At 44.7% G+C, this 12,497-nt stretch overlaps 4 protein-coding genes across 4 annotated transcripts; 2 read left to right on the top strand and 2 right to left on the bottom strand.

Moving 5' to 3' along the window:
* Window positions 1-4,360: 4,360 nt before the first annotated feature.
* On the bottom strand, window positions 4,361-6,303 carry LOC128722683 (uncharacterized). Its single transcript, XM_053816359.1, has 2 exons — window positions 5,928-6,303; window positions 4,361-5,862 (listed from the first exon to the last, which is right to left on the bottom strand). The coding sequence occupies exons 1-2, from the start codon at window positions 6,301-6,303 to the stop codon at window positions 4,361-4,363; spliced, it is 1,878 nt and encodes a 625-aa protein (XP_053672334.1).
* A 252-nt stretch (window positions 6,304-6,555) lies between these two features.
* LOC128725757 (conserved oligomeric Golgi complex subunit 4) lies at window positions 6,556-9,187 on the top strand. Its single transcript, XM_053819526.1, has 5 exons — window positions 6,556-6,645; window positions 6,716-6,913; window positions 7,041-7,868; window positions 7,937-9,075; window positions 9,145-9,187. The coding sequence occupies exons 1-5, from the start codon at window positions 6,556-6,558 to the stop codon at window positions 9,185-9,187; spliced, it is 2,298 nt and encodes a 765-aa protein (XP_053675501.1).
* Window positions 9,188-9,258: 71 nt separating this feature from the next.
* On the bottom strand, window positions 9,259-10,331 carry LOC128725852 (ATP synthase mitochondrial F1 complex assembly factor 2). The gene is made up of 4 exons (XM_053819621.1): window positions 10,259-10,331; window positions 9,973-10,169; window positions 9,789-9,899; window positions 9,259-9,715 (listed from the first exon to the last, which is right to left on the bottom strand). Exons 1-4 carry the CDS (start codon window positions 10,329-10,331, stop codon window positions 9,284-9,286), a joined length of 813 nt encoding a protein of 270 aa, XP_053675596.1. The 3' UTR covers window positions 9,259-9,283.
* A 563-nt stretch (window positions 10,332-10,894) lies between these two features.
* LOC128722679 (uncharacterized) lies at window positions 10,895-12,356 on the top strand. Its single transcript, XM_053816355.1, has 3 exons — window positions 10,895-10,919; window positions 10,989-11,453; window positions 11,536-12,356. Exons 1-3 carry the CDS (start codon window positions 10,895-10,897, stop codon window positions 12,354-12,356), a joined length of 1,311 nt encoding a protein of 436 aa, XP_053672330.1.
* Window positions 12,357-12,497: the final 141 nt, after the last annotated feature.

Here is a 12,497-nt window from a genome sequence, read left to right as displayed (position 1 = left end):
GTAACGTAATTGGGACGAAATTGAATTGTATCACGGTATAGTTAAGGCGCAATGTTGTTTGGGTTATCTTATTTACCTCGGCACTCTCTCTCTCTTGCAATAGAGATGTTTATTTGCCACTCAACAACGCCAACCCTGAGCGAGCAGCACGCAACGCAGGCGAAGTTAGTTGATTATTTTAAACCATATGCAACTAACTGCAGCAATGGGTTCATGTTGTGGCTTCTTGAAGTCTCAAGCATTATGAAGTAACAGCATTATTTCACGAATCACTTTTATAAAGTGTATTCTCGTCTCCGTTTCGACGTTTCTGATAACGATAACGAAGGTGTTGAAATGAAAATGAAGCATACACGTACGGTGGCATGTCCACGCGTTTTTCCACGCTTTATGACAGAATGTGCCCGAGACCGAGATATGGCACGAAGGTGTAGGTCTTTGCATACGCGGTTTGAAGCGATTTATTTACACCCCGCTCGGTTCCGCTGCCCAGCATTCCCACCACACCAGGAGGGGGAAATTTTGCACCAGCACGTGGACGATCAGGAGCTGAATGCGTGGCGCTTTAATTTGCCGTTTATCAGCCGGTGTGGCCTCATCGCTGAGCCGAATGGAACGCAAACAACAACACGAAATCGATTTCAATCCTATCGACCCATTACATCAGACAGCAAACAAGCGAAAGCCGAGCCGTGCAAAACTCTCATCGATCGCGCCCGGACGAAAACATCGTCCCCTTTCGACGAGCGCCTTTTTTGTCTCTGTCTTTCTTCTTGATGCAGTGACTAATCGGCAGGATGGGGTGGGTATGTTGCACCCCATCCCCCGGAGGCACATCTCTATTGAAGATAATAGGCGAGACGCAGGATTGCCAGCCAGCACGTGTGTACGTTGCATTCTACAGCCAACGATCAGGTGAAACATGCGATATCTCAACCCATCTGGAATGGCACCTACGACTCATTTCCGGATAGAATTTACCAGTTGAGGACTTAAAAAAACGTATGAATCACCTCCCAGTTGACCGCCAAAGACGATAAACAATTCGGCCCGTAACGTTCACTCGAATGTCATCAAAACTGCACATCGTTTTCTGAAGCAAAGCTGCTAGGATTTTTCGCTTCTCAGCAGGCTTTGAAACGGAACACATCCCAACACAAAGGATTCGCATCGTCCGGTGGATACCATGGTTTCCCTTGGGAGGGTGGCTACGCTTCGTTTACGTGCACCGGGAAAATGAGGTACGCAACGGAAATGTCAAGCCTACGACACATCCCCAACATGGGTGTTGTCCTTTTTTTTATGTGCGGAAGAAAAAAAACAACATACCGCTGCCCACGAGACTCGGTTGATTCATAAGAAGCTGCTCGAACATGAATGAAACACGGCCGACGCATGCGACGTGTCGTTGTTGTCCCCGTTCCCCTGGTGTTGGCGAAAATTGGGTTTCCTGTTTGTGGGGTGACAGGTGCGACCTCAAAAAAGAAAATGCGTCAACCCAGGGCCAGGAAAAGGACATCGAAAGCTAATCGCACCTACGTGCACTCGCCCTCTCACGGTGGGAAGGTAACGTTGGGGGGAGGTGCTTGAGGTGAAGATAGTAACCCTTGCCCGAGGTAGTTTCGCACACACACGCGCAGGTGATTGTGTTCCTTTCGATGCTCTTTGTTTGGTCTGGTGTCTCCGTGTCCATGCGAGGCTCGGTGTAATGAGATGCTTCGCGACACCATACACCCTCCTTGTCCACCCCCCCAATGGGATTGCGTGTGTCCTCCCACAACACTCCCCCTCCCTCCTCACCCCTCTCTCTTAGATGGCGCGCGCGCACACACAATGAAAAGGGCAAAGAAAATCGAAAGGCAACACATACAGCTCACAGCCGCCTATCGAAATGAAAGGAAAATGTGTCGGACGTCACTAGACGAGCAATCACAGTCGTCCTGTAGAATGGGGCTGGCTTTTGGGGTGCAAAAGCGCAAACATAAAATCGCGAACACGAAGAACAGTAGCAAGAGGAAGGCTCATATCGAGAGCGATATTTGTAAACACTGTCTCCTCACTCTGCGTGCCTCTGCGCGCCTCAACACGCGCGCACAACAAACGATGACGCCGATGATGATGTGCGGAGATGACGATGATGATGACAGTCACGGCGGAGAAGCACGGAAAAAGGGATTGCTTGGATTGAACGCGTATCGCGAGAGAACGGCGAATTTGACGCACTGCGAGTTACTTGGTGCGTGTTGTTGTTGCTTCTGTGTCTCGTCTGCGTGTTCCTCCCCACCCAACATCAACGGCTTTACCACATTTGATCCATTATTCGTACCCCCTTAGCAGGCACTTGGCGACTTCGAACAAAATCGCACCTCCTTCACGGCGCACACACGCGTACGTTCGCGTGCTGGCAAAAGGCGTACGCGTTCGCGTATATTGCGCGTACACGCACCGAACACACGGCGCGATGGGGAGCTTTCTATTACAGAAGAGAGAGAGAAAAAAATAGCACGCATTAGTTGGATCATCGCACCACAAACGACGTCATCCAGAACGTGGCCGAGGGCCCCATTATTGCGTGCGTTCTCTATTTTGTTTTCCAATGCTGTTTCGTGGGTGGAGAGAAGGGTGATTAAGGGCACAGGGTGGAGTGGGTGATCTGTGCTGTGGGATTGATTTCTAATAAGAAAGCATAATATCTCTCAGCGCACACAACGTCTCTCACAAGCACACACGCGCGCGCACACACAAACACTGGACGAATGGACAAAGTGTTGCAGCACTGTTCTCGCGGTCGGACACCAAACAAAAACAATAACAAAACCCAGCCAGACAAATCGCGAACGATGAAAATGTTATCGAACAACCCACCAGCCTTTTAACGAACTAACCAAGGCAACATACGGGATGAACAAAAAAAAAACCCCAGTCATATAGATGTGTATCACCGTGCACCACGGGCAGCAAGAGGGCAGATAACCTTCAGCAAACCACACACAACACAGCACAAAACCCCGTTCCGAACCGTTCCGTTTACGTCACTTCCGAACCGAAACCATCAGGGGCCATTGCTTGATTGCACGAGTTCGGTTTCTTCGATGCGCTGATTCACGGGCAAATTCACCTCACGATGGTTGATTTAGAAGGGTGGTTTGATAAGTATCCCGCTACACAGCCCGCTGGCTCCACTCACCAGGTGGAATGGCATCAACAACAAAGACGCAACCCCGATACTGTGTGTGTGTTTCTCTCGCGGTGCAGATTCACACAAAGCATTGCCTGGGAGGTGTTTCGTCACTTCGCGACTGGAACGACGGGCAAGGACCCAGACAGGAGGCCAATGGTCACCTTCCGTTCCCGTATGGTCAGAAGTAGCAGCGAAAAATGTAACACTCAGCTAGCGCTCTTGCCTTCGAAAAACCCTCCACCCTATCGCGATTACAGGCACACTATCGACGGCACTCGATTTGCTGTTGCTTTCAGCAGCAGCAGCAGCAGCACACTTACATTGGGGGATGTTTTTGTCACTTTTTTCGTCGTTGCTGCTGCAGCACAGCAATCCTGTCGTCTGCAGGATTTCCTATTTCTGCACGGTTGGTACCTCACTCTATAGTCGACACGGGACCACTTACTCTACGGTTTCGCGCACCAGCCGCTAATTGTTTGCAAAGTCCGCGACACTCCGCAACTCTTGCTTTTCTAAATGGGTTGAAAAAATAAAACTGTACACAACGAACGCGCTCACACGCACGGCCTGGATTGCTTACCTGCTTGCACACTCACGGAACCGCGTGCTGCCTCGCTCTACCTGCTGTGACAGCTGATTGTCATTTAGGACGCACTTTCCACTGTCAAACGGGTTTTCAACTCAGCTGTTTGTCGCTCTTGCGGATCGCTTAAAATAAATGTACTCACTGCGTTATAAGTTAATCTTAAAGAGACATGAAAAATGAGCAACAATTTATCTTACAGATCATTCTAATGGCGATATTTTATGCTAAACACTCTATACAAGATAGTTTGAGTATCGAATACGAACGTATGTACGATAAGAACACAGAGGTGGCAAACTCATGTGTTTTTTTTAAATCCACACAAATCGAATAAAATCTTATTGCAAGAGAAAATCGCTACATCCTTCAGATTGTTTAATTTATCAAAACATTTTTCAAGGAAAATTCATTTTAACTAAAGTTACTAAGTACTAAAAATATTTGTTACACAGTAGTCCTGAAAAAGTTTAACGGCTATTGAAGGGGAATTCAATTTCTTATGCTTCAAATGAATTTAAACTCCAACTTTCACTTTACTACAATCTTCTACCAGATTTATTATAACGTTTGCTTTTTTAAATGACCGATGAATTTTAAGCAAATGATTGAATTTTACTCTTGCGTTCTTTAGAATCCAACCAATCCTTAACAAACATATCATACTGCCTCTTGCTTTTACACACGATGATTAACGACTTAGGCCGGCAGCCGATTTCCTTTAACTGTGCCATCCGTTTTTTCGTCGTCTGTAAGCTGTGCATCAAAATGCGCGGGTTTACTGCAATGTCGTGGGGTTTGTAGTCTAGCTCATCCAGCAAATAGTCGATCACTTTTTTCGCTTTCGTGATCCGCACGTTTCTCACCGACGGTGCCTTAATGATTATCGAGTTGACTATCTCGCGATCAAAATTCAACCGTTTACAAAAGTACTCAACGATCGTTTCGTTTTCACCTAGCAGCGCCCCACTTTCTTTGGTCAATTGCAATGACTTCTCTAACACGACATCTGGGCAGCGGACCATCCAAGGCATCAGTTTCTTGCCGCGCACTTGTTTCGCTCGGGCTATGCGCTCTGCCACAATACCGGGTGAATACTTAAATGCCCACAGATCAGCAAGAATATCTTCTCGATTCATGTGCTCCAGGAAAAGATTTAAATTCTCGAGGAAGCTATCTTTGGGCACTCGAAACATGAATGTGCGTCGAGCGAACTGTTCCGTCACCTCCCCCGGAGATAAGCCGGTGCGATCGGCGAAATAATATATCCGATTAGCGTTTGTTGTTCCGAGCTGCTCGTTGTTAAGGGTGTTAACGATCTTTTTCAACTGATAAGCTTTCAATGCACATAACGGGAACATGTCATTCAAATCTCTTATGCAATGAAGATTTTCTAGAGCGGTTATCTTTTGCTGTAGGTCTTCTCTCTTTGTCATAAGAACCAACGACTGTTTTACAATCATAGCAGGAGACACATTTTTAGCGAGGAGAAACTCGATATTATCAACGAGATACACCGATCCCTTGCATTTGTCGTAGATACCACGGCTGGTTTCTTCTGAGCAACCCAATAATGACTCTATCCGTTTCAGCACGTACGTTTCGAACCAAACACCGGTTACATCATCTTTAAATACGGGTTGCTTTCCTTTTTCGATGACGGCTTCGAACGACTTACCAAGCGCAATGTCCGGTACACGCACCATCCATGGTTTAATGTTTTCTAGAGGAGAATTTTCCAACGCTTTTAATCGCTGTCGTATCGAAGCCGGTGCGTAGGCCAGCACCGAAAGATGCCGCACAACATCCAACGGTTTGAGGTGTGCTAAACAGATGTCTAAATTCGAAATGAATTTATCCAGCGTGATGCGATACACGCGGATGTTTGTGGAAAAGAATTTAATCACAACATCAACGTCGGTCCCTGTCCTTGCGCTGATGTAATTAATACGGTTTCCACCTGCGATCGTTTCCTGATTTGCTATTTCCACCATGCGTTGAATGGATTTTACTGATGCCTTCAAAAACGGGGCAAGCATTTTAAAATCATCGACGGCCGGAAGCTCGCGCAGTAGTTTCAATTTGGTGAAGAGATCCTCTAAAAATATTGTTTTCAATCAACCAAAACCCTTCATCTCCTTCATTGCGTCTTTGACTACTTACCTGTAGGTATAGAAAGCACTCGTGGATTATCATAGATAAATTTATCCTCCATGCTATTCACCCGTAACAGCTCTATGTTATCAGTAAGTAACTTTGGTGCGAATACTCGTAACGCTTTCTTATTGGCTTTATACAACATTTCCGTCTGCTCATGGCTACAGTTCAACAATTTCTTTAGTCGCGCCAAGATCTCTTCTTTCTTCCAAAGCGCCGTTGCCGACGATATTGAATCCTCAACTAACTGCAAATCGTCCTTATTTGCATCATCCGCCCGATACGCGTGACGCAAATAACCGCCATTAATTGCACCCACGAACAAACCTCTGCTGGAAAAACAGCTACATGACTTGGGTACAAATTGAAGCAATTTTAGCATCCTTTGAACAGCTTGCTCTGCATGAAATTATTTTAAACAAAACGATCACACGCCTTATTTTCTACTAGTGGTGATAACCAACCGGTGTACCGAAAAACTGTCAATATTTCTCCATGTAAACAAACCTATTCCAAGAGCACTCATGACATTCCACGTTCTGACAGTTGCCAGCTCACTAATTTCGTACTCTGGATGTAAACAATCACGGAGTTTTAACTTAATAGTTTAATTCACAGTTCTAGCCCTCCAAAAATGATAAAACTTGAAGCATTCATAGGCGATAGTGATATCGCCACCCCAGCTGGCATAGAAGATGTTTGCCAAAGGATATCTGCAAAAGAGGTACGTGAGGAAGCGAAAATCTAACACAAAACAAAGAGTTAACACCGAATTTGGTCTTCTCATTTTGCAGCTTAAAATCGATGCACGACTCGAGGAGATTCTTTCGCAACAATGCCAACTGGAGGCTAAAATGCGCAATATAGGTGTAGCTCTTAGCGGACTTAGTGTGGTATCGGACAAGAGCCGGCACCTTTCGGAAATGATCAATCACACTGCTACATTGGCCGAAAACGTGAGCGCAAAAGTGAGACGACTAGACGAAGCGAGGGTAAGTAATCACTGGAATGTTGCCTACATAAATGTATTACGCAATGTACGATGTGTGTACGACGGAAGTACTAGGTACTTGAATAACCTACAATAGTATAGTCGTTAAATCTTCGCACTGTTTGCAGAGTCGCGTTTCTGAATGTCAGCAAAGAGTGCATGATCTAATTGATCTACAACTATGCAGCCAGGGCGTAACGAGTGCGATCCGCGAGGAAGATTTTGAACAAGGTGCCGCACATGTGAACCGATTTCTTGCCATGGACAAAACGCTTCTCCAAAAAACGGCTGATGATGTAAGTGGGTCCATAACGTCGGTCAGTAAGGCGGTGTCGACACTGGAAGAAGCCACAGTGCAAATTCAGCAGATGATAAACCAAAAATTCGACGAGGCAGTCAAACGCGATGATCTTGCATCAGTGGAACGATTCTTCAAAATCTTCCCCTTGCTCGGAATGCACGATGAGGGGCTGGAGAAATTTATGACATACATCTGTGGCAAGCTGCAGAGCAAAGCCGTTAAGGAGTTGCGTTCTTCGATGGACATCGCGAAAGCGGAGAAGCGCACGGCGGTAGCGTATGCTGATACGCTAACGATTTTGCTGGAGAATATCGCTCGAGTGATTGAGGTAAATCAGGCGATCATCGAAAATTGCTACGGTCCGGGCAGGTTGGTACAAATCTGCCGTATACTGCAACGGGAGTGCGATGACGAGGTGACGAAATGCGTTCAGGAGTTCAACCGTAATCGCCAGACAGGACGAAGGGTTGCCCAAATTAACGATTACATCAAAAATGCCGGCAACAGCTCTGCAATAGGTCACTACAGGAAAGCATCCGGTGGTGGTTCGATCGATAAGTTGAACGCGAAAGACATCGACAGCTTAATTGGAGAAATCACCATCATGCACTCGCGGGCAGAATTATACGTAAAGTTTATCAAAAGAAGATGTACCGTATGTATCACGTAGTACAACAAAATCGATTGCCTTAAATTAGCTACATTTTTCAACTCCCTTTTTAGAATGATTTAGAAAAAAGTTCGCTCGCCCAAGATGTTAAAGAGCAACGGCTCACGGAACTGCAATCGCTTTTGCAAAAGTCTCGCCTTAATACACAAATGCAGGAGCTGTTGGGAACATATTTGCTTTTTGAGCGCTATTTCATGGAAGAAAGCGTCCTCAAGGCGATCGGACTAGACAAACTCGAGGATGGGCAGCAATGTTCCAGTATGTTAGACGATGTCTTCTTCATCGTACGCAAATGCATTCGTCGATCAAACGGCACGCAATCTCTGGATGGCGTGTGTGCGGTAATCAACAATGCAGCTAGCTGCCTTGAAGAAGATTTTCTGAAAGCCTTGAAGGCGCCTTTGAAAGCCGGCTATCCAACCGGTTACATCGATCTGGCCCAAGCATATAATGCATTCCAGAGTTCCATTCAACAGGGTCGCCTGCAAACAAGCGACACTGATCAGGCACGTGGACGGTTTGTTGCTGCGCTGAATAACGCCGACATGTCGACAGAGTTTATTGAAACGTTGTGGAAAATGATGACGGAAGAAACGGAGGTCACGTTCCCAGCGATGAGTTCAAGGGAGAAGGAAAAATTGGACAGCTGTCTTGGTGGATTGAAGTCTGTCGGGGATTCACTAAAAGCACTTATTGACTTTGGCTTTCAGCAGCTCCGATCTTCTGCTATCAAACCACGGCTGCACCCGTGGGTCGATCAATTTTTGACCCACAACCACAACCTAACGGAAGAGGAGTTAGCCTCGTATGAGGCGAGCGAAACATTCGTTCAGTTTCTTATTGTACAAATCGATGGGCTACTGAATTCGTTCAAGGTAGCTCTTACGCCGCGCAATTATGACGCATTGGTCAGCATTGTGACTACAGAAATTACAGCACGCATGGAACGGGCTATCAAGAAAACGACGTTCAATCGGCTGGGAGGATTGGTGCTCGATCAGGAGGTTCGAGCACTTGCTTCCTTTCTGACCGGTGCCACTTCGTGGTCGGTGAGAGACAAGCTGGCAAAGTTGCTACAAATGGGAACGATCCTTAATTTGGAAACCGTGTCCGAGCTACCAGAGTATTGGGAGTCCTCGTCTGCCAGCTGGCGATTGACGGCCAACGAAGCACGTTCCATATTAGCGCTTAGGTGAGTCCCGTAGCTTTTAAATGCAGATTCTATTCTAAACCATGTCTTATATATTTTCCCGCTCTACAGGATCGACTTCAAAATGGAGGATATCAAGAAGATTAAATTGTAACGATAAAAATACATATAGCAACAAATTATATTACAACTTGCTGATTGTTTTCAATATTTGTTTCGCGTGTTTATTTCAAATCGCGTTATGTGTGGTTTAAAGCGATATTTTCTCTTTAACAAATGCACTACTCGAGTTGAAATAAATGTACAGTACTGCAGCTGAAAGACGGGCCTGCGAATCGAGACGCTGCACATCGTGCGCCCATTCTACCTTGCCCCAGTGGCCTTGTTGAAATTCTTCCTCTAATCGTGCTAGCTGCACCGCCTTCTCAATCGGTATGAACCGATCCACGCAAGCCATTGTCAATATTATAGATTTTATCGTGTCTACTGCGAACACAAACCCATGTAGTGCAGCTGTGTTATAAGAGGAAAAGTAACGGCTCAGGTTCATCGATGTCCCGGCTTCGAACGTTGGCACCACGAGTGAATCCGTTGCAGCAAGTTTGATCTCATACCGCTTGTTACACCATTGGACGAGAGGCAACCATTCCTGGTTCTGCATTTGTTTCAACTCTGGCTCTTCCTAAAAATGATAAATGATCAGAAGAATTGAGCAAACCTTATGACAATATCGAAACCTAGAATAACAAACGTACGTTGGAATGGAACAACACCGTATCGGTATTGATGTAATTGACAAGATAATTCACCATATCATGCTTTTGGAGACTGTTGGGATTATCGATCACTGTACTGCTTAGCGCAGTCTGAAATACATTAAAAACGGTTATTAAAATGTTTTCATTATTCTGATGTTCAAATGGAAAAACAGATACGAACCAAGTGCATTGAGGAACGATCAATAACTTCCTTCTGTGCGTCCCATTCTGTAGCAATTGCGATGGCAAGCGGTTCGCTTTCGACATAAAATGGCAGGCCTCTCGGCGTTTTCAACTTTCGACTGTCCAATGTAATTTCGAACCGTCCATTACTAGAGATCACACCGGTATTTTTGTAGAACCTCTTAGGTGGAGCAGCTGTAATTGTTTTTCGTGCCGGTGAATATAGTAGGATATATTGTAGGAAACATGTAGTAGAAAACATATTGCAAACAAGACGTACTTACCATAATTTCTAATGCTAGTATGATGTAAAGGTCTCAAAAGCCGCACCAAGCTGAATATGTTAGAACGCAACATTTTTCTGTTTTCTGCAAACCTGCAAAATTACATAAATATAAACATTACCCAGCCGGATTGGTTTGTTACGAAAGGACTCACAAAACATATGTCACGATTGTTTGACATTCTTGACGTTTAAACAACGCTCGCTTGTGCATATTATTTTCACTGTTAGCTTCATTAGTTTCCTTTGCGAATTTATCTTCTATTTTCTTAAAATCTAGGCATATTTGCCAGTTGTTCTATAGTCATTCCCTAGACCTTCTAATCGTGTTTTATTGTGAGTCGTATTTTTGCTCTAATATGTAAAAAAACTAATTCATAAAGTTCAGACAAAAATAACCAGTAATGAAATGACGAGTTTGATTTGAAAGCGTCTTTTGTTTCGTGATACCGTACATCCATTGAAACCCATTTCAAGCGATAAATAAGAATCCTTAGAAGGAAGTTATTTTGTTAGAAATATGTTATTCATAAGCTAGTTCGATGTACAATGTAGTTCGTTACCGCCGAATTTAACCTCACTCTTCTACTCCATTCTAGGTTTGCTGATTCAATTTGTTCCATACGGTCCACGTGTCATGGATACCGAACTAGCCTTGTATAGTAACTTTCATCAAAACCGATGCAACATATGTTTTAGCATCTCTCCGGCTAATCCCTTCACCCGTATAGATGTGGTGTGTAAGGGTTGCAAACTTATCAAATATTGCAGCGTGCAGCACCAGAAACTGGACGCACCTTCGCATGATGAATTTTGCCTTTCTGTACAGGCAGTAACAACAAAATTAAAAGTTGACCATATTGTGCGTTGCCCGGAAAAAATGTATCTAGAGCACTTAAGCACCTTTGCCAGCGACAAACGTTCACTAAAACGCCTGGTCGACTGTAACCGTTTCTTGATTGAAAGGGTTCTCAATCGCTCGTTGCTGTATCATGAGCACATTATGGTACAGTTTCTAACAGTGTGTAACGTCTGTTTGAATTACGATTCGGAAAAGCTAGATTTTTGTAGCGATTGCCGTCAGGTTGCTTACTGTAGCGAAGAACACCGTCAAAGAGACCGTGAGAACCATTCCAAGTGGTGTGATTTGTTGCGTATCAACTTTTGTCTCGACTTTGGTAAGTTTATATTTAAATGTTTATTCTATGTTAAAAAATATTCCTAAATCTAATTTTTTATTTATATATGGTATAGGCTTACCGAAAAATTTCCATACAGGCGACAGCTTCATTCGTCTCATCGGAGACAAAGTCGATTTGCAATTCTTACCGAAGGATAGTTTTCAGTTGGCAAGCGAAATAATGGGTCGAAACATTAAGGCCAGATCCAGATCAGTTTCCAAATCTGGTCTCACTATCGAATTACCACAAGAGATGGACAATATCAAGTTAGCGTCCCATTTCTCCTGGGTCGGCACTATACTTTATGCTCTAAAATGCACTGATATGTATGATGATCTACAGGACGATTTGGTCGTATTCATCATTGGTACCGACAACGAGGATGTGTTTTTTAACCGGCTCACCAATACGGCATTCTTCGTTTTCATACCAATGTTACGCCGTCTTCGTCTGTATTTCATCGGTCCCAACCTGAAGCAAAATGATGGGTACCAAAACTATCTCGACGAGACGCGTGTGGTGGAGGCAGTACTCTATCGAGACTTGTACCACAAGCTACCCCAAAAGTACGAGCTTCCCAATCCACATCTCATCATCGCGTTCAACTGTGGTTTTCATGAATTTTGTGGAACTCCAGAGGAGACCTGGTCGGAGACAATCCGTAACCTGCTCTGCATCCCGAACGTTCCGTTCGCATTTACATCGTACACACACGAGGAAGCCGTCAACGATGCCACCACCGTCTTGCGAGAGGCCCAAATGCTCGATAAACGTGACGCACTCACGTATGTATTGCGTGCTGCCGTAAATCCGCTCCGCAACCCAGATCCAATTCGCAACCCCGATTTGACAGATGAAACGGATGTGTTGTACCACAAAAACGGGTACCTGTCCATTGCCATCATGCGGAAGGAGTAAAAGAGCCACTTCCGCTTCCAATGTCATGAGGAAATTTTTACAGTGCACTTTTTTATATGACCATACCTTTATATCTCTTTACATATACCGCTTTTGGTATTGCGCTTTTTTTTTCTAAGCAAACTTTACACGCCAATTAAG

Source organism: Anopheles nili, chromosome 3, assembly GCF_943737925.1.
Source record: "Anopheles nili chromosome 3, idAnoNiliSN_F5_01, whole genome shotgun sequence".
Classification (NCBI taxonomy): Eukaryota; Metazoa; Arthropoda; class Insecta; order Diptera; family Culicidae; genus Anopheles; species Anopheles nili.
The sequence above is the reverse complement of the archived record's forward strand: the minus strand, read 5'-3'. Positions and strand labels throughout refer to the sequence as shown.

Coding starts and splice junctions, on each gene's coding strand:
- LOC128722683 (XM_053816359.1), bottom strand. CDS start 6,303: ATGCTAAAATTGCTTCAATTTGTACCCAAGTCATGTAGCTGTTTTTCC. Junction 5,863..5,927: donor AGTGCTTTCTATACCTACAG/GTAAGTAGTCAA, acceptor CAATATTTTTAG/AGGATCTCTTCACCAAATTG.
- LOC128725757 (XM_053819526.1), top strand. CDS start 6,556: ATGATAAAACTTGAAGCATTCATAGGCGATAGTGATATCGCCACCCCA. Junction 7,869..7,936: donor TTATCAAAAGAAGATGTACC/GTATGTATCACG, acceptor CTCCCTTTTTAG/AATGATTTAGAAAAAAGTTC. Junction 9,076..9,144: donor CGTTCCATATTAGCGCTTAG/GTGAGTCCCGTA, acceptor CCCGCTCTACAG/GATCGACTTCAAAATGGAGG.
- LOC128725852 (XM_053819621.1), bottom strand. CDS start 10,331: ATGTTGCGTTCTAACATATTCAGCTTGGTGCGGCTTTTGAGACCTTTA. Junction 10,170..10,258: donor TACTAGCATTAGAAATTATG/GTAAGTACGTCT, acceptor AAACAATTACAG/CTGCTCCACCTAAGAGGTTC. Junction 9,716..9,788: donor CGGTGTTGTTCCATTCCAAC/GTACGTTTGTTA, acceptor TATCATTTTTAG/GAAGAGCCAGAGTTGAAACA.
- LOC128722679 (XM_053816355.1), top strand. CDS start 10,895: ATGGATACCGAACTAGCCTTGTATA. Junction 10,920..10,988: donor TACCGAACTAGCCTTGTATA/GTAACTTTCATC, acceptor TCACCCGTATAG/ATGTGGTGTGTAAGGGTTGC. Junction 11,454..11,535: donor TGGTAAGTTTATATTTAAAT/GTTTATTCTATG, acceptor ATTTCCATACAG/GCGACAGCTTCATTCGTCTC.